General features: G+C 33.0%; 1 protein-coding gene across 3 annotated transcripts in view; it reads right to left on the bottom strand.

Annotated features, from left to right (window-relative positions):
• ELP4 (elongator acetyltransferase complex subunit 4) overlaps positions 1-25,163 on the bottom strand; it is a 255,060-nt gene that overhangs the window by 146,893 nt on the left and 83,004 nt on the right. For all 3 annotated transcript variants that reach the window (XM_037745229.1, XM_017547124.2, XM_017547126.2), the window contains exons 6-7: positions 9,435-9,519; positions 4,205-4,393 (exon numbers count right to left, since the gene is read on the bottom strand). In XM_037745229.1, the coding sequence (XP_037601157.1) occupies positions 4,205-4,393; positions 9,435-9,519 (274 nt within the window). The remainder of the gene's footprint in view (positions 1-4,204; positions 4,394-9,434; positions 9,520-25,163) is intronic.

Here is a 25,163-nt window from a genome sequence, read left to right as displayed (position 1 = left end):
AATAAAGATATTTTATACAAAGTACCTTTAATCTAATGTTAATTTATATAATGCACTCAAATAAAGGTACCATAATTTTATTATTTATAGATACCCAACTATATGTCTGACAAAATTTCCAAGGATTTCCATTTCTACTTCTGCTTGAAACCACTCTACTACCACTCCCAAGATCAAGTATCCATATACTCACACACACTACTTTTCTGTTCCATCCTATCTTTTACATTGTTGAAAAAGTTCCATGAGAATAGGAACCTTGTTTGTCTTGTTTGCTACTGTACCCCTATGGGTGCCTAGAACAGGGCCTGCCTTATTTGTTAAATAAGTGGATAAGCTAAATTACCCATAGTCATTCAATCACCATTTAAACCTTAATTTAGAATCTCCAGAGGTGACACTGGTCATAGTGAACAGGAAGCTGATGTATAATGTTGACAGAATCCTGTTACAACATGGTGACACTACCAATATTTGGATGGCCAGCTGGCTTTATCTATGCCTCCTGGTCTGTCTCAGGCCTAACCTGTGAGAAGATCTTGTCAGTGTCTTTCATAAAAAGAGGGAGCTGGAGATTGCTATTGCTTTGATAGACTTTTATACCTTATATTTTGTAGACTGCATCTCTGTTCAAATTCTCAGTTTTGGAAATCTGTTTAAGTAATGATAGTGAAATGATAACTGCTAACATATACTGAATGCCTACTATGTGCCAGTACTGTGTAAGTAGATACTACTAATCCTCTTAATTGGCTACTTTTTGCTCCGTTTTCACAGATGAAGCTGAGCCTGAAAAAATTAAGCCTTGATTAAGACTATGCAACTAGTTGGATCTCTCTGCCTCTAAGAATCCAGGCTCTTTCTACCATTTAATGCTACTTTGTATATAGTCTCTTTCTAAATTTTGGCTCTAGTATCTCTATTGAACATTTTAGCATAGCACAGTGGTTAAGAATATGGTGGTAATAGGAGGTAGACTACTTAGGCCTAAATTCTGTCACTCATTAGCTGTGTGATCCTGGGAAAAGATAATGACAGTACCAACCATATAAGTTATTATGAGAATAAATGAGTTAATATTTGAAAAGCATTTAGGACTGCAACTGGCCCATAGTAATCACCATGTAACCTTTTATTAAATAAACTCACAGTCCACTGGTTATATGTATTTGTATGTCTTTAATTATCTTTCTAAGCACACTGCTTGCAATTCTTATTCTCTTTCCTTAGTCAAAAAACTGATTTTTCTTGACAGACTTTAAAAGTTATCAAGTTTTCTCTCCTATTTATATAATAATGGATTTGAACATATTTAATTTTTTTTGTTTGTTTGTTTGAGACGGAGTTTTGCCCTTATTGCCCAGGTTAGAGTGCAATGGAGTGATCTTGGCTCACTGCAACCTCCATCTTCCAGGTTTAAGCAGTTCTCCTGCCTCAGCTTCCCGAGTAGCTGGCATGCACCACCACGCCCAGCTAATTTTGTATTTTTAGTAGAGAAGGGGTTTCTCCGGTCAGGGTGGTCTTGAACTCCCGACCTCAGGTGATCTGCCCACCTTGGCCTCCATATTTTCTACTACACATTTTCAGATCAAACCAAATATATGATCAGACATCATGTTCAAAGGGCAAGGGAAAATTTATTTGTTTTTTTATAACTCAATTGATACTAGGGCCAGGAGACTACTGTATGATAGCTTTACAAAACTGTCTAGGGATGAGAGATTGAAAAATGTTAGAAGCTCGTGCAGTTTTTAAGAAAAGACAGTCTCTGTTTTGAGGAAGATGTCTTCATTCTTGGTCACACTATATAACTTTAAACTCATTACCAAAATCTGACCCTCTATTTTGCTATGTCTATTTCAAAGGAATCTCTTTACTGCTATGTTAAGAAGCATAAATTTGATCTCCCTCTCTCTCTTCCAGTTATACAGAGGCTTAAATATATCTGTAAAGTATCAAAGTTAAAATATCGTTTCAGGTTCAGACATCCAGATCACTACATCATTCATTCATTATTTAATCAGTGGTCTAGATAGGTTGACTTGAGGTCATCTGATAGTATCTGCTGTTTCCTTAAACAGAGGCTACAGAATTCACTGTCACAGGAATCTACAAAAGGAGTCTCTTCCTTAAGTAATAAAGATGCTTACCAATAATATGGCTTTAAAAAAGTGTTTTCTTTTTCTTGCAGAGGCCCCTTTAGAATAAATTTTAAAGTTACATATATACATATATTTATTTCATAATTGTTTTTCTTTGCTTTGCAAATTATGTAAAAGGAAGCACATTTTCATCTTTTTTCTCTCTTGTCTAGAATAGAACTTTTTGTTTAATCTTTTGTATATATTAATTTATCAAATATTTTACAATAATAATTTTCTCTTTAAAAATGTGGAATAATTACAATGTTGGCAAGAACTTATTTTTCCTAATAGAAACTTAGTGTCATCAAAGGTAGTTAACAATTCAGGACACACAGGATATAGTGTGACAGAAGGGAAATAGTTTAAATTTAGAGTTAAACAGATCTGAGCTTGAATACCAGATTAAAATGTGTAACAGACATGAGATATTGGAGAATCATTTAACTTCAGTTTAGCCGCCTTTGCAACTGACATGACAGCTATCAAGGTTTGAAGTCAGGGAAGGACACTGGCCTGCTACTTATTAATGGGGTGATCCTATGGAAACAGAGGTAAAAACTACCTGTTTCACAGGGTAGCAGTGATGATTCAACAACATAATGCTTGTAAAGTGCTTGCATGTAGTACATGTCTAATAAATAGTTGTAGTAATAGCACAGTAGTTGTAGTATTTTCACCAGTATCTGATGTCTGTTTCATGTTTATTTATCATAAAAATAAAAAAGCTCACCATGCCTAACCAAACTATTATTCGAGTACTGACTTTATAATAACTTATTAACAATGAAAGCAAGACAAGTATGTGTACAATGTCTAGCATAATGAGACAAAGGAGTTTCCTTATGATATTTCTATAATTGTAAGCTAATAATAATAATAATAATAAAGGTTCAGACATAATGTATAAAAAAATCCTTCAAGGAAACTGAATTATCCTTTCCTGACTATATAAATAAATAAATTCTACTGACCAAGAAGATCAAATTCACTTCTTTTAAAATTTAATTTTATTTTGTGTAGAGATGGGGTCTTGCTATGTTACCCAGGCTGAACTTCTGGCCTCAAGTGATCCTTCTGCCTCAGGCTTCCACAGTGCTGGGATTACAGGTGTGAGGCACTGCATCTAGCCCAATTCATTTTTCATCTGCCACACTTTTCAGTCATATGTGCTATGTAACTAAATGGCCTTTTAATAAATTTGCTATTTGCAAGTAGGGTCTGGGTGTGTTACAACAAAGATACTAAAATTACATGACTTTATAATAAAGATTCAATATTAATTTAATTAACATGTATTGAATATCTAGAAAAAGCCTAGGTACTGTGTTAAGAATTTTAATCCATGAAGATGGGAAGAAAAAAGAAGAATTTTAAAACCACATTTAATATTATATTACTACAATAAAGCCTATGAAGTATAAGTATTTGGCCCTCCCTCTATGGAGACTACAATGTAGTAGATACATAAGATTATATATAAAATCACATGTTTGAGGCAGACAATATATACTTAAGTAAACAATACTAATATTAACATATACTTTACATAAGAATAGTAATTAAAGAAACCAGAAGGTGATTCAGAACAAGAACTAAAACTATGGAAAAAATTCTAATGAAAACACATTGATTCATCAGTAAAAGAAAAAATACATAAAATGTTTAGTGGAAAACACAAGAAAAAGACCTTAAAGAGGGCAAAGACTGTCAAGATTGGAGGTGTGAGGGAGGTAAACCACTAACCATTAAAAAAAATTTATAAGTTAAACTTCATCAATATTAAAAACTTTAGCTCTTCAAAAGACACTGTTAATGGAAAAAGCAATTCATAGGCTAGAGGAAAATTATTACCAAGTTGTAGTTAAAATATCAAAGAATTTTACAAATTGATAGAGACTATCAATAGAAAATGGAGAAGACAGACAAAAGACAAGCAAATTGCCAGAAAGCACACGAAAAGATGGTCAACATCATTAGTTATCATGGAAATACAAATTCAAAGCACAATGTCATACTATATAACCATGAGTTATGAAAAAGTAGTTCTGGGAAGTTCTTACTTGGATCAGATGTGTTGGCATTGTGATGATACAGACTGAAAGAGAGGTTCTCAGAAGTCCACGGAGAACATAGAGGAACTTGGTAAGGCTGTGACTGCTGTCTCCATTTTCTGTACAGCAAATATCATCTCCCCATAAAGGTGAGCCAAGATTCTGAATTCCTATTCTTAAAATGTTTTTCTGTTTTTTCTAAAAGAAAGTGGGATAAAAGCAAACACATAAAGTTTTGCTAATAAATAGAATACCTCTTTTATCTGTCAGTTCTTATAACATCAGGGAGATAATGTCAATAGATGTGTTAAAAAATTTTTATGTACTATTAGTAAATAAAGCAATATAAATGAAACAATTTAGACTACAAGATTAAAAAATAACAATTTTTTTTTTACTTTCAAAAAATCTAAAGAGTATCAAAAGCCTTAAGCTTTAAACGTATCTAAACTTTAACAATAACAACTCTAAGAATTGTTATTCTTAGCAACTTAAAATATATAACAAATCACAGATAACAATGATCAACTCTAAACTAGAATGCTTGCGAACCCATTCTCGGTATTAGAAAATTCTGTCTTTCAGTAAACTATAAATTGTTCAGTATTTCTCATTTAATTTTATCTTTCCTGCTGCCTGATCTTTTCTTTGAAAAAAGCTTAAATATGACTTTCCGGTTTTATATTTTACATTTGTCTCTGGTTTTTCTTCTTGAAGCTGTTGTTAAAATAATAATTTAAGTTCAACATCTTTCATAAAATTTAACAAGTGAACAGTTAGAACTTGAACCTACTGAAATTAAGGTCACAATAAGTGACTATATTTCTTGGGAAAAGAACATTTAAAAATCATTAATAAAACTGTGAATAAATCACTGTGAATAAATGTTTAACAACAGATGTGTTTGTAATAAATTCTACTGTTTGAGTTACTGTAAATTAGCAAATGTTTTGTAAATGCTTTCCTTAGAAATTCAGTAAAATTTCTGGGCAAAAGAAGGAGGTGTTAACAAAACCTGGCATGTGCAAATGATTGAAAAATCATTATTAGAACTGATGAAAAAGCAAGATGGGTCTTAAAGCCATAATTTGGAACATTGTTGCTTTATATGTGATTTCTGATGAAACAAGATCCTAAAATGTATCACTTGCTATTCCTATAACATACCACTAATAAAATTTATTAACCAACAAGTTACTGTCCAACACAATATATCTATTTCCCTGATATTACAAATGAAAATTGAATTTGTGTATTCCTTTTCAAGCAGAATTTATTGACCATGGAAAGGAAGAAAAATGTGTAACACATGGAAATGTTAGAAGATGAAAGCCTAAAGGAACAGAAACTAGTAAATGAAAAAGAGAGAATTATAGTCAGGACTATGTAACAAAAGCAGATGTATGATTCTGACAAGACACACACATTACTTAGGCCTTAGTTTTTTCCATCTTTCTTTTCTTTTCTTTCTTCTTCTTTTTTTTAAATTTTTTAAATTTTTATTTTTATTTTTTTTGAGACAGGGTCTTGCTCTTTTACCCGGATGCAGTGCAGTGACATTACTATAGCTCATGGTAGTCTTAAACTCCTGGGCTCAAGTGATCTTCCCACCTCCTCCAGAGTAGCTGGGACTACAGGCATGTGCCACCACAGCTAGCTAATTTTTCTTTCTTTCTTTCTTTCTTTCTTTTTTTTTTTTTAATATGTAGAGCCAGGGTCTTGCTAAGTTGCCTAGGCTGGCCTTAAACTCCTGGACTAAAGCAATCCTCCTGCTTCAGCCTCCCAAAGTATTTGGATTACAGGTGTGAGCCACTGTGTTCAGTTTTCTCATCTTAAGAAGAGAGGCTGGGCTCACACTTGCAATCCCAGCACTTTGGAAGGCTGAAGCAGGCAGATCACCTAAGATCAACAGATCGAGACCAGCCTGGCCAACATAGTGAAACCCTGCCTCTACTAAAAATACAAAAATCAGCCAGGTGTGGTGGTGCACACCTGTAGTCTCAGCTACTTGGAAGGCTAAGGCAGGAGAATTCCTTGAACCTGGGAGGCGGAGGTTGTGTCACTGCACTCCAGGCTGGGTGACACAGTGAGACTCCATTTCCAGAAATAAAATTAAAAATAATAATAATAAATAAATAAAAGGAGAGAAGATAACATTGTTGTTCTATGATTCAATATAGCTGAAGGCATATAATGGCCTCGATAAGACTACAAGAATAAAATTACAGAAAAAAGGAATTTAGAATAAGCACATTAGAAAGAAACCTCCTGACTCTTAAGGACGTAAAACATGATTGCACTATGTAGGCAGCTGGGCCAATTTTTAAAATGATTGTGTTAAGGTTATGATAGACAACCACCTAAGACATCCTATGTTATCACCCTCAATGGTCCACAAAAATTGTTTTCTTTTTATTTCTGCCTTACTTGAATGAAATGAAGTCATGAGATGTACCAGGGCTTAGGTTAGAAGTATAAATACGTTTCTGGTGAATTAGTATATCTGTGAAATATGATGAGTTATTCTTTTTTCTTTATTATTTAAAACCTTAGAATTTAAGTAAAATGGCAAGAATTTAAAGTTCATTTTGCTATCCCTAAATGTGTTATCTCATGATAACAACCAAGTTAGATTCTCAACAGAAACAGCACTCTAGAAAAAGCGAGAGAAAATGTACAAAAAAAACACCTAGATATTAGAATGAAACACGAAGGTAACAAAAGAGCAGCATAATGTTGTTTCCCCGTCAACATTTCAGAAACTAAAGATCAATGGTATTTTAATCCACTGTCCCATAATCTATTATTGTATTAAAAAGTACCTGATAAAAGTTTATAACAAAAATGTTGTTAGGCATGAAATCAGGAGCACTACAGAGGTTTAATGATTCTGACAGATACACTGATATATGTATATCAAGGGAATGAAAATATTAAGCCAAAAAATGAATGACAGATAAGATATTTAAGTAAGGTGGGTACCCATACAACAGAATATAATTTAGCATAATACTTCATTAATATTTTTTTTTTAATGGTAATTGCAAAAACAAAGGTTGAATTAGAAATCTCTTGTGTCCTTTAGGACATATAATACCTTTGCTATGCCATATAATAATGGGCATACCGTGTGGCATAAGATTAAAAAAATAAAAGCTGTACAATAAATAATTTTATTCCTATGAGAACATTCAAAATATTTAATCTGGTATTCTAAGTAAAATCCATGTTCAAATTTCATTTTTATCATGCATTTCTAAGACATTCAAAAATAACAAATGAAATTATGACCGCAATTTGTAAATGTCTGTACCCTATCTCTACAAATGAGCTATATGACTTTTTACTTACTACCAAAGCTAATTATAAGGTAGTAAACAATATTCTGTTCCTTAGAGTCTATTCTATATGTTGCCTCCAATTAGTTCAGTTTATTTGAAAACACAGTGTTAAAAAAAGATAAAAATTTTCTTTTAAAATATAAGATTTATTTGAATGTCAGAACATTATTTTTGACTTAGGAGTAATATTTTTTGAAGTAGTACCTTGTAGGTGCATTTCTGTGGCTTCTCTAACTCATCTAAAATTTCTGACACAAAGACTAAGTAATTTATCAAACAGTACAATCTATAAAGAATTTATTATATTTTAGTTTCAATAAAATTATATTTTTATAGTACTTATTGGTATATTTTAATTTAAAAACAGTTTTGGTATTCACAATGGAAATGTCTACCTGAAACCTGTTTAATCTTTATAAAGGTCAGTAATTATAGAATCTCTGGTTCAGAAAGACAAATCAGCTCCAGTTTGTTGTCTATAAATTTCTGTGAAAAAAAAAAATGTTTCTTGAAAACAGTGGTGTTTTCATAGTCGAATAAACAACTAAGAAACAAATGTTTCATTCTATTCCTATACTAGCTTACTTGTTAAGGATTCTTAAGGGGGTGGATGGGTGTGTGTGTGTGTGTGTGTGTGTGTGTGTGTGTGTGTGTGTGTGTGTATTCCTTTTGCTATTGTCTTTGCTTTTGGGGTGCTATAAAATTTCTTGCTCTTAGAAAATGTGTCATCATCCTGCAGGAGCAGCAGCTCTGCACACTGTATCATAGGAACTGTTATGACATGCCTGTTTCCATAGTTACCACAGTAGTGGGGAGAGGTGTCTGTCAGGGACCAATTTACCTCTCCAGACAAGCACTGGCACCAAAGGAAAGGCACAGTACCCATAAATCTTAGGTAGAGCCAAAAATGGAGCAACACTGAGCAAAATAAAATTATATTAGATACCAAAAGCCATTACAAAAATTATGATATACATGAAAAGCCACCTATAAATAAATGACTGTACTTTACCACACACACACAGGTATTTTCAACCTGCTATTAAACTGGCAATCAAAACAATTTTAAAATAATTTACTTTGCCATGGAAAAACTTAAAATATAATAATAAACTTTATAAGAATATTTAAAAATCCATGAATTACGCATAAATGTAGCTGATAATACCAAAAATAAGACTTTTAGCTTCTTTGTCTTCTTCAATAAAAATAATGGTGCTTCAGAGATACTTCTGCTAAAATAATACAAATGTCATGTAAATCATTTAGTAGCAAAAGCAATTAAAATCACTGTGGAAGAATTTTGAAAGGCATGATATGTAGAAATAAAATCATTTTATTTAAGTTAAACTAACCAGAATGTCTTTATTAGTGGAAATTTGGAGGAAGTTTTTAAAATTAGAGCTACAGAAAAACTGTTGTTATAAAATATTTAATATGGCAAATAAAAATATATTTTTTATTCAATAAAACAAAGCATAATACAATAAAATCTTAAGATAATTCTTAGTCATAAGGTAATTTGAAATTAAGGCCTGAATGACAGAAACATGAACAGTTTAAATAGAAAAGTACAAGCCTTGCAGATTTAAAAGTAATTCTCAAAATGTAGCTACTTAAGCCTAAATGCTACAAATGCATATTTAAAAATGATGTTGATAATGCATATGCATGTCTTATGTGCCTCCACTGAGAACTTAGCTGAAACTCTAAATACACAATAAAAGTCAAACTAAGGCTGCTTGTGCTCTGCTTATTTACATGTTCTGTGCTTGAAAACAGCTTGTTCACTGTTTATTATTCTAAAACCTTCTAGGTTGCTCCCCAACCCCCGCACCCGAGAGAATTTGAAAACAACATAACAGGAATGATTATAAGACTTTGAAGCTATTTAATACCTGGGGATTGGATCCATCAAATCCTTCCTCATAAATGATGTTCTGGATAAACTGAAGCAGCTTTATGTAGCCATGGGTCAAAGAACTGTTGGTAAGAAGTGGTTCAAATACACAAATGGGTTATTACGCAGGAAGTATAACATCTATGTTAGAACATTAACTAAATAATTAAAAGGTATACATTTATTGGAGTACTTAAGAATGTGTCAAAATAGTATTATATAATCCTAAAATATGAAGTCAATACATACAGGGAATAAGTTACAATGCTCTATAATAACTTGCTCAGTGTTCTCGACATCATGGGAAGATAAATATCTGTGGAGACTACGATGACTTAATTATGTCAGGCTTAGTTACCTCCAAGAAAATTAATGACTTAATGAAGCAACCTAAAAGAAGAAGCCACTATAGCTTTTCAGGAGTAATCATACATAATTAACACATAGTTAATGAACTGCTATGCCAAGTACACCTGAATCAATGTCCTGATCACCTGAGCTCATCTGCCATCAAAGTTAATTTTCTTAGAACAAACTTCTAAAATAATAGTAATTTTAAAACTTGATCTTCTAAGACACATGAGGGAAAGTGAATATAATCTTCACTTCCTTTGTAAAAGAAGACAATGGGAGAATTTAAGAAGAAAGCCAAATTTACTTCCATATGAATACTAGCATTGATGTTATTGTTTTAAAATATTTTACAAGTGCTATGAAATATCTCAAAGAAAATTTAGTAAGCATGAAGAAAATCTGCTTTACATTAACTGAAGTTAAGATCCTACATAATGGACAATCTGTATGCTATGACTGAAAATTAATGCCATGATAATGAGGTTCTGGAGCATAGCAATTCCATAGACACTGAAGTGCCTAATGCTGTAAAAGCCGTGGGTGACCTTAAAATTATACAAGTATTTGCTTTACTTGTGATTCTAAGTAAGCAATTATACAGGCAGAAGAAACACCCTAAAAAAAGAATGAAATATAATTTGAAGCATGAATGCAGCAGTATAGAATATAAAATGTTAAGAAATACAACAGATTGCTTAGTGTACAAAATCAATAGTAGGTGGTTCAGGAAAAATATATGTACGTCTCTATAAACATGTAATTGAACAGCCACAATAAACCCAAAAGTGTCTATCTTGCAAAAACAAAACAAACAAAAAGAATGCTGTTCTGTACAAAACAAATACAGTTCCAGGTAATGAAGCATTTGGTCGTTTGGCTATTTCTCATACAGTTATTTCTCCATTTTCAGTGAAAATACTGTAGATTACACAGACACATTTTTTCATGATTGAGGAAACGTGTTTAAAAATAATATTCTGTAAGGGCAATTTCATGACTATTTCATATCTTAACACACATTTGTCTAGGCTAGCTCAATTTTTCAGAACATAGTGCTGCTATCTGAATGTGGTAGATTCAATTCTAATCTGGATCAATCCACTTTGCAAAAGGGGTAAAATCTGCAAGCTTTCAGATTATGAAATGAATTCCAGCCAACCATCTGATGAATGTCACTATGGGTTATAGAAGAGTGGATCAAAAATATAGCCAATGCATTCCAATCCACTAATAATAATTCTACCCCAAACCACTATTAGTTCATACAATAATAATAGAGGATCATGCAATATTTGTCTTTCTGTGTTAGGCTTATTTCATTTACCATAATGTCCTTCAGTTTTATCCATGTTGTCACAAATGATAAGATTTCTGTTTGAAGGCTAAAAGTCCATTGTGTGTGTGTATGCCACATTTTATTCATTCATCTTATGAACACTTAGGATGAATCCATATGTTGATTATTGTGAATAATGGTACAGTAAACACAGGTGTGTAAATATTTCTTCAACATACTTATCTTATTTCCTTTAGATATACAGTCACGTGCTGCAAAGGGATGTTTTGGTCAATGATGGCCCATGTATACAACGATCATCCCATAAGATTATAATAGAGTTGAAAAATTTCCATCATCTAATGATGTTGTAGCCAATTACTTACATGTGTATGGCAATGCTGGTAAACAAATGGTCCTAAAAAGTACAGCACAGAACAATTATGTATGATACATAATAATAATACATGACTATTTTACTGGCTTATGTATTTACTATACTATACTTTTTATTGTTAGAGTATACTCCTTTTACTTATTAAAAAAAAAAAAAAGAAGCTGACTGTAAGATAGACTCAGGCAGGTCCTTCAGGAGGTATTCCTGAAGAAGGTACTATTATCACAAGAGATGACAGCTGTATGTGTTGTTACTGTCCCTGAAAACCTTCCAGTGGGGCAAGATGTGGCGATAGAAGACAATGATATTGACCATCATGCCCCTACATAGGCCTAGACTAATGTATGTGTTTGTGTCTTAGTTTTTAACAAAAAATTTTTAAAGTAAAAAAAATAAAAATAGTGTATTGGGGGAAACAGGGGAGGGACGGTGGGGGGTGGGGAGCTGGGGAGAGATAGCAAGGGGAGAAATGCCAGATGTAGGTGATGGGGAGGATGGCAGCAAATCACACTGCCACATGTGTACCTATGCAACAATTCTGCATGTTCTTCACATGTACCCCAAAACCTAAAATGCAATAAAATAAATAAATGGGGGAAAAAAAAAGAATATAAAGAAATAATATTTTAGTACAATTGTATAAAGTGTGTTTTAAGCTGTTATTATAAGAGTCAAAAAGTGTTTAAAAATGTAAAAGTTTATAAATTAAACATGTTACAGAAGCTAAGGTTAATTTCTTATTGAAGAAAGTAAAATATTTTTAATAAATTTAGTGCAGCCTAAGTGTACAGTGCATAAAGTCTACAGTAGCATACAGTAGTATGTTAGGCCTTCACATTCACTCACTTCTCCCTCACTGACTCACCGAAAGCAACTTCCAGTCTTGTAAGCTCCATTCTTGTAAGTGCCTTATACAGGTGTACCACCTTTTATCTTTTAGACTGTATTTTTACTGAACCCTTTTTATGTTTAGAAACACAAATACTTGTATTACAATCACCTAGAGTATTCAGTCCAGTAATATGCTGTACAAATTTGCAGCCTCAGCCCAAGAGACTATACTATAGAACCTAGGTAGGTATACTGTAATATGTAGACTTGTGTAATTATACTCTATGATGTTTGTACAATGATGAAATTGTCCAATAATGTATTTCTCAGAATATATTTCCATTTATAAGTGTAAAATGACTGAATGCTCAGAATCGGGTTGTTGGATATGGAGGTTCTGTTTTTGATTTTTAAGGAATCTCTATACTGTTTTCTGCAATGGCTGTACTAATTTATGTTCCCACCAACAGTATAAAAGGGTTCCTTTTCTCATATCATCTCTAATACTTATCTTCTGTCTTTTTGATAACAGTCATTATAACAGGTGTGAGGTGATATCTCATTGTGTTTTTAATGAACATGCTGATGATGAATAATGCTGATCACTTTTTCATATACCTGTTGGCCATCTGTATGGTGTCTTTTGAGAAATGTCTATTTTGATCCTTATCCCATTTTTAATTGGGTTGTTTTCATGCTACTGTGTTACTTGAGTTCCTTAATATATTGAATATGAATCCTTTTATTACATATATGGTTTGCAAATATTTCCCCCCATTCCATAGGTTATTTCCTCATTCTGTTGATTGTTACCACTGCTGTACAGAGTAGGGGGGGTTCTTTGATATGAAAATAAAAAGGAAGATGCAAAGGCAATATTTCTTAATTTCTTTTNCCAGGCTGGAGTGCAATGGCGCAATCTCGGCTCACTGCAACCTCCATCTCCTGGGTTCAAGCAATTCTCCTGCCTCAGCCTCCTGAGTAGCTGGAATTACAGGCATGTTGCCACCATGTCTAACTATTCTATCATCAACAATGCTTAGAACTTTGTAAGTAATAAGGTAAATTCCCCTAATTAGATTTCCAGAAAAATAAACTCTTTGATAAGAAAATGAAGTGAAATAAATCAATACATTTAGGTATATCAGTTGTGAATTATAGCTTTTTCAATATATGGGATTAAATCATTTAAAACTGAAATCATTTATATGATATTGATATTAAAATACAAAGTACTGTTAATCACCATACCTTTCTTTGCCAGTAATATATGTACATATATTTTGGCTAAAAATAACTATCTTCTATTGACATCTAAAATTTTGTTTTGTTATTAAAATCCTTTACTTTTGAGAATGTTTACTCTTGTGTGTTTAGTAGTATAGGCACTGATAAAACAGGAGTTGGCAAGAAGTAAACCCATTTAAAAATATGATCCTGGCTTTTTTATTAATGTTTGCAAACATTTAACAAAGATTATGTTATCAACGTATTTAAAACATGCTTCAAAAGCAGCACATTTCTAATCATTTTGTGATCACATTATATAAATTTGTACACTATTTTGCCTGATTTTCATACATTTTAAACAACTTTTATATTAAAATGATCTATTTGGGGGTTCTACAATGTGTCTTTAAAACTATTCGCTATACAAAGAACATAGAAACAATTACTAGAACTTTACTTTTTAGCTTTAAAATATCAAGCACTTAACATTTCTTCAGTAAAAAAAGTAAAATTGTTCCATGTGCATTTCTCATACTTCTGCTCATATTACCATGCTGTTAAGTAAGAATTTATTTCTTCCTACTAATATATAAACATGGATAAAAGGGGCCAAATGACACAGATGTAAACCTCTTTTCTGATGACCAAGTTTAATATTTTTTAGAGATGATAGAAAAAAATGAAACTCACGCTTATCAATACTCTATCCCCCATCAATGATTTTCCGCAAGAGGTCTAAAACATATTTGAATCAGATAACTTTAATTTTTATCAACAAATTACATTGGTTTTACTGTGAAAAGTAGTTTTTCTATTCAATCTCATTAAGAAAGATAAAAGAATTAGCTGTAAGAAAAAGAATCAGATGTAATATATCTAGAAAAGAAATCAAGCACAGGTAGATGATAAATAACAGGTTAAATACTATAGTTTCAGAAACAATAAACAAAGGAATACTTAAGTCTTCAAAGAAACATTTCAAAATCTTTTAATAATTAAGAAAAAGAAAAAAAAGTCCATTCAGCTGAGGGGTTTAATAAAAAAATTATTTAAATGTGAGTAAAGAACAATATAACACCGCTACCACCAACAAAAAACCTTGGGTAACAGGGATATGATTTTATCTCTGAAAAGTTAGAAAAATAAGATCATGTACAGGTGATATTAAAATAACTTGTTGATAAGTGAAAAATCTATACACAGATAACAGGCTTTTAGGGTGATTTTCAATAAGACTACCTGATTTTAATTATATCAACTGATAAAGTATTTGGTACATAGTAAATTATCAAAACACTTTTGCATCACAGTCACCACATTTGATGAATAGAGTAACCTTGTGAGGTAAGTATAGTCATTCTTCCCATTTTATGGTTAAGGTTTTAAGACCATTTTGAGGCTAAATAATTTTCCCAAGGCTGTACAACAATTAAGAGACACAAATGGCACTTAAAACTCAAACTTTCTAAAATTCAAATTACCTGCTCTTTTGGCTATACTAAGATAAAGCCCCAGAGTGACATCCAGATTCAGTGAAAAGCCTGTGGGTTCACTAATGTGGCCCAGAGGAGGTCTGAACATGGCTCCATTCAACACAGCCAAAAGAAGTATTCAGGTGCCTAGTTATAGGAAGAGATTTCTCTTTTAGTTGCACTGCTGGAGGCCTCCACCTCCACTTAAAATGTACTCAGTGCACGATGTGTAAAGAAAACTCAATACTGAGAAGTGTAGACTTACAAATACATAAACTAGATATGGGTATTGTACAGTGGAATGTAGGTTTAAGATCTGGGTTCTAGTTTCACCTGTGTCAACATGTACATGTGCGGTAAATTGTTTAAATTTTCTGTTGTGGTCCTTGAAATTTCCTCACCTGTAAAGCCAAGGGTTGTACTAATCTATGACTTTTAATGATTTTTCTGATTAAAATCAGTCATTGTTGGGCTTTAAAAAATAATAACTTCTGGTGTATTTAAATATTGATTTAACTACTTGATAGAAACACTTAGGATGAGAAGCTGTTATCACTCCCAATTAAGATTAATTTAAAGTGAAGATGAAGCATTTTTGATATGATTATGCAAATAAACGAGAAAGTATAATTTGTATTACCAAAATTCTATTTACAAATATATTTTAGGTATTCATCTATGACAAATACTGAGATACCCTTGTAAGGCAGTAGGCCCAATATTAAGTGTCTCAACTAATTGTATAAAATAGTTTGCTGAGCTAAAGCTATATTAGCATATAATTTGTATGTGAGTATAGAGACGGTGAAGCCTATTCACAAGTAATTTTCAAGTTAAAAATTTCATTACTGTTACCCTGAAGGCTGTCATTTACTGATTTATCTCCTCTAATGCTTTTCATCTAAGAATACTGAATCTGATTATCTTCACCATGGATGTTCAACTAAGAACATATAAAGTCTAAGAACGTATTGAGGGCACCAAGAAGAGCAATGACCAGCAGAGACCTCTGGGCCACAGTTCAGAAAATATTAAGAATACGAGGATGCACAAATTACATGTATGGGCTAAGCAATCCATGGTCTGACAAGGATCCTATTAAGAGAGGTTATGATCCTTCATGAAAAATAACTCAGCTTGACATCACTCTGACTTCCTTCAATTACTGATGTAAATAAGTTTTTAGGCTATGTCTCCTATTATCCTTCACTGTGGCTGTTTTCTATCCAATTCTGGGTCATGACTCATCTTTCTAACACTCTGGTCTTTCAGTTTTTTGATCTCTCTTCCAATGATCTTATCTCCATTCTATTTAAGTCGATCATCCCCCTGGTCGTTTCTTAGACCATGTCATTATCAATAACTGCCATACCTCTATAATTTCAATTTCATGCACATCCCTCTACATAACATCTACTTTCTATTTACCTAGTACCCAAATGCAACCATTTGACCCTGCTGAGATCTCTATATCATCGTCTACCACATAACGGTCAATTAATAAACCATCTCGATCCATGGTCAATCCTTATCTTCACTTCCTTGCTCTTCTCTTGCTTTGTCATACTTACTGCTATTCTGGTTAAACACAACTCTCTGTCTACTCCACACTTATCTCAGTGTAGCTAAAAATGGCCAGAGAAACAGACTGGTATGACTTTAATTTCATGACCACAAACCTCAATAGGCCCTTAAGGCTATTCATACTATATATACCCTCACTCTCCTAAACGGCAATGTTATACTTTCTTTTTTGTTGTTGTTGAAATCTCCAGTATCTCTTCCTTCATCTTCATTATAAGTTTCTAACCTTTCACTGAGAAAACAGAAGCAGCCAGAAGGGACACCTACCACTACGTTTACCTATCTGCTATGGTTTGAATGCTCGTGTCCTCACAACATTTATATGTTGAGCCCTAATATGCAACAGTGTTAAAGGTGAGAACTTGAGAACACATGGAGATATAGAGGAAAAGAACATACACTGGGGTCTTTTAGATGGTGAAGGGTAGGAGCAGGGAGAGGATCAGGAAAAATAACTAATGCGTACTAGGCTTAATACCTGGATAATGACATAATATGTACAACAAACCCCCATGACACAAGTTTACCTATGTGGCAAACCTGCATTTATACCCCTGAACTTAAAAGTTAAAAAAAAATAACATTAAAAAAAATAAAAAGAAGTGAAAACTTTGGGAGATGATTAGGTCATGAGGGTGAAGCACTCATAAATGAGATTAACACTCTCTTAAAAGAGGTCTATGGGAACCTGTACTCCTCTTCTGCCATGTGAGGTTATAGAGAGAAGACACCTATCTATGAAGAAAGATGGCCCTCACCAGAACCTGACTATGCTGGCACCCTTATCTTGGGACTTCACAGCCTTCAGAACCATAAGAAATACATTTCTGTTATTTATAAGCTGCCCAGTTTATGGTATTTTTGTTATAGCAGCCAAAACAGACTAAGACATCACCCATTGGCATGTGTGCCAAAATATATGCTCTAACTTCTCACATGCTGCCATATGTGAACTATCTAAACTCCTATACTAAGCCAGTAACTCCACTTGTACACAGGCCTCATACCATAGATTATCACTTGGGTAATTCTTTCCTCTCTCTCCTCCATTATTAACTTCTCTTTTTCTACTGATTGTTTCCTATAAACATACTGTTGCCTCTCCCTTGAAAAAAATAAAAACACCACTTGTTCCATCTCCTCTGCCAGCTACTACTCTATTTCTCTGCACCAAACTCCCTTGAATTTTCAAACATTGGGTATCTCCAATCCTCAACATTTTTATTCAAATCCATTACAAGTAGGCTGTTATAATACCCATCCCATCCATTAAAACTGCTTTTATTATGGTGACTGATGACCTCCAATGGCTAAATTCAATTGGTCTGTTTTCTTTTATTGAGTAACAACTTTACTGAGACAGAATACAGATACCATACAATTCACCCACTGAAAGTGTACAATTCAATGGTTTTGGTATATTGACAGCTATGCAAGTTATTATCAAAATTTTAGAATATTTTCATTCCTTCAAAAAGGAATCTCATACCTGTTTCATCAACTCCCTTCAATTCTCCCAGCTGTAAGGAACCCACTAATCTACTTTCTGTCTCTCTATATTTCATATTATTATGTCATATAAATGAAATCATGTAATATGTTATCTGTTATGACTGGTGCTATGGTTTGAATGTCTTGTCCCTCTAAAACTCATGTTGAAATTTAGTTGCCATTGTTACAGTATTAAGTGGTGGGACCTTTAAAGGTGATTTGGCCATAAGGCTCCACTGTCATGGGTAGGATTGGTGCCAGTAAAAAAAGGTGAGTTCAGTCCTTTCTCATTCTCTTGGTTCTTCCATTCTTTTGCCATGTGAGGAACAGGGTTCCTCCCCTCTGGAGAAATACAATGTTCACGGTACCATTCTGGAAGTGGAGACTAGGTCCTTAACAGACACCAAACATGCTAGCAACTTACCCTTGGACTTTTAAACTTTCAGAACTATAAGAAATACATTTCTATTGTTTATAATTACTTAGTCTATGGTATTCTGTTATAGTAGCACAAATCGGACTAAGACAATTGGTTTCTCTCACTTACTATAATGTTTGAAGGATTCATCTCAGTTGTATACCCTGTATCAATATTTCATTCCTTTTTATGGCAGAATAAATATTCCATTGTATGGATATACCATATTTTATCCATTCATCAGTTGAAGAACATCTGGGTGTTTCCACTTGTGAGCTATTATGAATAATGTTGTTATAAACATTTATGAAGAAGTTTTTATTATACACAGTTTTAATTCTTTCGGTCATATACCTAGGAGTAGAATTTCTGGGTCAAATGGTAACTTTATGTTTAACTTTCTGAGAAATGCCAGAGCATACCAGTTCAAAAGACTGTACTATTTTATGTTCTTACCAGCTGTGTATGAGGGTTCTGATTTCTTCACATCCTTGTCAACACTTGTTATTATCCGATTCTTTCCTTCTAACTAACCTAGAGGATGTGAAGTGGTATCTCATTGTGTTGTTGCATTTTTTTTTGGCTTGGAATAAATTTATTTGTCATTTTGAGTATTTCTTCATATGGTTTTGATTTATCTTCTATTAACAGAATATGCTGAACTTTTAATCCAATCTCTTTTTCCCCCTTTTTTTTTTAAATTATGGTTAAAAAACTCATATAATGTAAAATTTACTATGTTAACCACTTTTGAATATACAGTTCAGTAATGGTAACTATATACAACAACAGATGTGTTGCACAACTTAACATTATGTTAAACAGATCTCCAGAACTTTCTTAACTTGCAAAACTGAAACTATATATTCATGAAACAACAATTCCCCATTTCCCTCTTTCCCTCAACCCCTGGTAGCCATCATTCTGTTTTTGGTTTCTGCGAATTTAACTAATTTAGATATCTCATATGAGTAGAACTATATTTATCTTTTCTTAATTGGTTTATTTCACTTAGTACAATGTCCTCAAGGTTCATCCATGTTTTAATATGTATTTTACATAGGTATTTATATATGAAATATGTATTTCCTTCATTTTTAAGGCTAAATAATATTCCATTATATGTATATATTACATATTATTAATTTATAGGTTGGTAGACATTTGGACTACTATCACCTCTTGGTAAATAATGCTGCTATGCACATAGGTGTGCTATTATCTCTTCAAATCCCTGTTTTCAATTTTTTTGGACATATTCCTAGAAGTGATATTGTTGGATCATAGGGTTTTGAGAAACTGCCACACTGTTTTTCATAGCAGTTACACCATTTTACAATCCTAATAGTGTACAAAGTTTCCAATTTCTCCACATCCTAAACAACACCTGATCTTTTGTTCCTTTTTATGTTTTCCTTTCCTATTTTTATCCTAATAGATGTGAGCGGGTATCTTGCGTTTTTTGACTTGCATTTATCTAATGATGAGTGATACTGAGCATCTATTCATACACTCGTTAGCCATCTGTATATCATCTTTGGAGAAATGTCTATTCAAGTCCTTTGCCAATTTTATAAAGTCAGGTTATTTGTTTTTATGTTGTCAAGTTGTAGGAGTTCTTTATTCTGGATATTGGCCTCCTATCAGATATATAATTTGCAAATATTTTTTACCATTCCTTATGTTGCCTTTTTACTGTTGATTGAATCCTTTGAAGTACAAAAGTTTAAGTTTGATGTAGTCCTATTTGTCTATTTTTGCTTTTATTTCTTGTGCTTTTGGTGTCATATCCAGAAAAGAATGACCAAATCCAAGGTTATGAAGTATTTCCCCTATGTTTTCTTCCAGGATTTTTATAGTTTTGAATCTTTATGTTTTAGGTCTTTAATCCATTTTAGTTTTTGCATATAGTGTATGACAAGTATCTAGCTTCTTTTTTTTTTTTTTTGCATGCATGAAGATACCCAGTTTTCCTATTTGTTTAACAGTCCCTGTGAGTAATCTTGGTAACCTGTTGAAGATTACTTGACCATATATGCCAGATTTTTTTTCTGGGCTATCTATTCTATTGGTTTGTATATCTGTCCTTATATGTAATTTTTATTTTATACCACACTGTTTTAATTACTGTAGCTATGTAATATGTCCTAAAATTAGGAAGTATAAAACCTCCAACTTTGTTCTTTTTCAAGAATAATATGGCTGTTTGGGGTCCCTTGAGTTTTAGTCCCTATGTAACTTCATATAAACTAAATTTGTTGTTTCTATTTCCTTCTTTTCAAACTTCATAGGATTTTAGAAGAATTAAATGAGATAACAAATGTAATATGCTAAGAATAGTACTTGACGGAAAAATCAGTTCCCAATAACTGTTACGATTAATCCACGAGAGCATTATAATATCGTAATGCTCCAGCTGCAGGATGGGTGGGATGACTAGACGGAACAAGGTATGCAATAAAAGAGGTATGAAGGGATGGGACTAGTACAAAATTACCACCTGCTAAGTGAGTAGCAATAAGGACAATATGTTATCAAATCTTTTAATTCATTTTTCGAAGTGAGCTAAGTTGTGTGGGAGAAACATGGAATACAACTACTCTCCATTTAGGGGTCTACAGCTAAGGGGAACTGATCTCCAAATAATCTTTTCTTAAATGAAAAAGTGGGATGGGAAAAAAAAAGCTGATTGTATTCAGATGAAAAATATTTGCCCAAATAGTTACATTTTTTCCAAAGTAGAAATAATCTTACTGATTTATCTGTTAACAAAATGTTTCTTATAACAAATAAATAAACAGAAATAATAATTATGATGGCTAAAATTCATTATCCCTTTACTATGCCAGCTCAGCCACTGTATGCTAAGTGCTATCTCTTTGATTCTGGTTTACATTTCTTTTGATGTAGCGAGATTTATTGGCCATTTCTGTATCTTCTTCTGAGAATATCTTCTTAATACCTTTTGCTCATTTTGAAGTAAGGTATTCAACATTTTCTTATCCATTTAAAAATTATCATAATTTACTGAAATATACGCATGTATGTTTGTAATTTTAAAAAATTTGAAACCATCTCACACTTACAGAAAAGTTGCAAATATAGAACAAAAAATATTTTTTCTTGTGCCACTTGAGAGTAAGTTGTGCTGACCTGATGACTTATCACTTCTTAATAATTTAGGATGTGATTCCTACAAACAAGGACATTCTTCTAGAGGAAACTAATACAACCTTGTGACTTGGCATATTGATAAAAGTAGGAAACTGATACTACCATCTAATCCGAATACCCCATTCAAGTTTTACCAGTTGTTCCAATATCATCCTATACAGCAAAATGACTTAGTTTAGAATCAAATGTTGCATTCAGTTGTCAGGTGTTCTCTTCAGTCTCCTTCAATCTGGAAGTTCCTTAGATTTACCCTAACTTTCATGATCTTGACACTTTTGAAGATTACAGTCCAGATGTTTGGCAGAATGTTTCCAATCTGGATTTGTGTGATGCTTCTTCATGATTAGATTTAAATTATTAATTTTTGGAACAAATATCACAGAAATATTGCTGTGTTCTCCTTGCATATTATCTGGTGATACATGCTCTTGTTTTCCCCCATTACTGGTGATGTTAATTAAGGTAGTTCTTCTAGTCTTCTCCACTGTAAAATTATTCTTTTCCCCTTTGTAGTTAGTAAGTATTTTGTGGGAAGGTACTTTCTGGCTATGTATCTTGTACCTCAAAAATTTTCAGTTTATTCACTTATTTATTTATGTACTTATAGCTTCCTATTTTATTATAGCCATTACTATCATATTACTGATGCTCAAATTGGCCAACATGCCCAGTGAGAGCTCCTTTGAGCTGGCTTCTGTGTCTTTTTGATATGCCATCATCATTCTTTAAGAACTTCTACACATAAAAAGATATTCCAGGCATATCTTTTTCTTTCTCTTCCATCAACCATTTCTCTAAAGAGTCCCAGTGCCATTGAGTGGAGAATAACATTTAGAGCTGAGCAAGAGATATACTCAATACTATTTTCTCAACTCCAAGAATTTAAGACATTCATTCATGTTTTCTGTGATTATTTTTATAATTTCATTTATTGTATTTGAGTCTTTAACTCTATGGGAATATAGTATGATGCGAGATATAAGGTCAGAATTTCACTATTTTATTACCAAAATGTTTAGGCCCATAATTTGAAATCCCTTCCATCATTATAAAAATGACTCTTATTCAGGCTGGGCAAGGTGGCTTATGCCTCTCAGCACTTTGGAAGGCTGAGGCAGGCAGATCACTTGAGGTCAAGAGTTTGAGACCGGCCTGGCCAACATAATGAAACCTCATCTCTACTAAAAATACAAAAAAATTAGCCAGGCATGGTGGTGTGTGCCTGTAATCCCAGCTACTCAGGAGGCTGAGGCAAGAGAATTGCTTGAACCCAGGAGGTAGAGGTTGCAGTAAGCTGAGATCACTCCACTGCACTCCAGCCTAGGTGACAGAGTGAGACTCTCTCGAAAAAAAAAAAAAAAAAAGAAAGACTGTTCATCATAAAAATTCAAACATATAAAACATACAAATGATAAAACAAAAAACTTATCCAGAATCTACCACCCAGAAGCAAATGTTGTGAACAGTTTAGTGAATATCCTGTAAGATATCTCCCTATACCAGTCCTTCCTTTTCTCAATGAGAAAAGTGACTGCAGGACGTTAAGAAGTATACAGATAAAAATGTTTTTCATTCTAAAAAGAAGAGTATTTTACCAAGAAACTAATGTAAAGAGGATTATTATTACTATGTATTTCAAAAATGTTTGGCATTTCCCTCACAGCCTTTCAAATACTAATGTATACTATGAATCATTTAGATAATCTAAGAAGGGGATTTAGTTTGCAGTCTTTCATGAGCTTATTTGACTGCATATTACTAAGTTTTCGGAAGCTAAATTAACATCTCCTGAATTAGTGTTAGAAAAGAATTTGGGACAAGCTATATAAAATTTTAAGTAAATAGGGTTGTACTATTTATCCTATTTCTATCATCTGCTTTTTCACTCCATTATAACATGGATGCAAAGCCCAGTAACCACCCCTGATCTCTTATATAGAAAAAGCTTCTGCAGAGCCACCTCTCTATAACCATTGCTGCAGTTTTTACAGCTACCATTAGCCTTAAACCTTAATGAAAGCCACAGTGCCCACCACCCTCCAAGGGACAACCGAATCCCCCTTGGAAGGTGGTAGACCCTTGAGCCTAACCAAATAAAGCTGCAGCTTAGAATCTTTTCTTCAATATTTGGGAAATTTGGTTGGTATTCTCTTTGTTATCCAACATCACTTTCAAATCACTCCTCCTTCCATTTCCTAGGAAAACAAAACTAACAAACAAATCCATGCTACTTTTATATACAGCTAACCCCTAGCCATTCTCCTTATAAGTTGCTGTTTTCATCAAGCTCCTGGACATTTTCCTCACTGTTAATTGAAGACTCTGAATCTGGCTTACAGTCCTAATTCACACATGTTATTCTCACCCAATATTACTTATCTTAGTAGCTTGCTTTGTTCATTTACCTCCACTATTAAAATTAGTAAATCTACTACCAGTGTACTGCCCCTTCTCTTGACATATACATACATATATGTATATATACTACCAGTGTACTGCCCCTTCTCTTTATATATACACATATATATATATATATATATATATATATATATATATATATCTCGACAGCAGTTATTGTCAACTCTTTTTCTTCAGCGTAAAGTTCATGGTCCAACATTTTGCTCACTATTTTTAATCACTTAACTTCTTTGCTCTTTGTCCTATTGACTCTACTTGGCAAAATTTCAACCCTGCTTATACCCGGGAATCTGAACACAGATGCAAGAAAGTCACACAATAGGATAGACTGGCACCACCACACCATTTGAGAATTCTGTAGTCAGTGTATTCTTCCAGTCTATGAAATAACTTTAAAATAACTTTAAAAAGTTTCTCCATTTAACCCAATCTCCCAAGAGGTAAGTAACCATTCCCTAGTGGATAACTATGCCTATTATTTCACTGAGTAAAGAGAAATCATCAGTTCATATCTTCAGAAACTGCTTTCTTTTCTACACCTTCATCTATTTCCTCTTTACTGAATTTTTTGCATTGACATTTAAACAAAACAGAGCAGAAAAAAGCTTATTTCATCCCAAACCCCTTCCAATTATTGTTCTTTCTTTGTCCTTAACAAAAAAATAAAATAAAAATTCCTGAGAGAATATTATCACCCACCTGAACTCACCTCCACATAACTCTTTCCATCACTCACACTGTCTCAGCTACAATAGCCTTTTAAATCCTTGACAACGCGAAGTTCCTTCCTTTATTAGCACATCTGCTATTCCTCCTTACAATAATACTTCTTGGTCCAGTGCCCTTTGCATGATTACCTTCTTCTCAGATGGGTCTCGGTTAAAACGTTTACACTTAAAAAGACTTTGAGTGAACACAACTCAAGGTATACCCACTGCCCTCTCTCCCCACTTAGCTTCTCCCATGAAAAATGTTCTTTTTCTTTATATTTAATGACATATATATTTGTTTGCTTGTTTTTTTTTTAAAATTATGCACTTTCTTATTAGACTGTAAACTACATATGGCAAGGTTAACATCTG

This window comes from Cebus imitator, unplaced genomic scaffold (genome assembly GCF_001604975.1).
Source record: "Cebus imitator isolate Cc_AM_T3 unplaced genomic scaffold, Cebus_imitator-1.0 Scaffold195, whole genome shotgun sequence".
NCBI classification, from domain to species: Eukaryota; Metazoa; Chordata; class Mammalia; order Primates; family Cebidae; genus Cebus; species Cebus imitator.
Note: the sequence above shows the minus strand (reverse complement) of the source record. Positions and strands in the feature narration are given on the sequence as shown.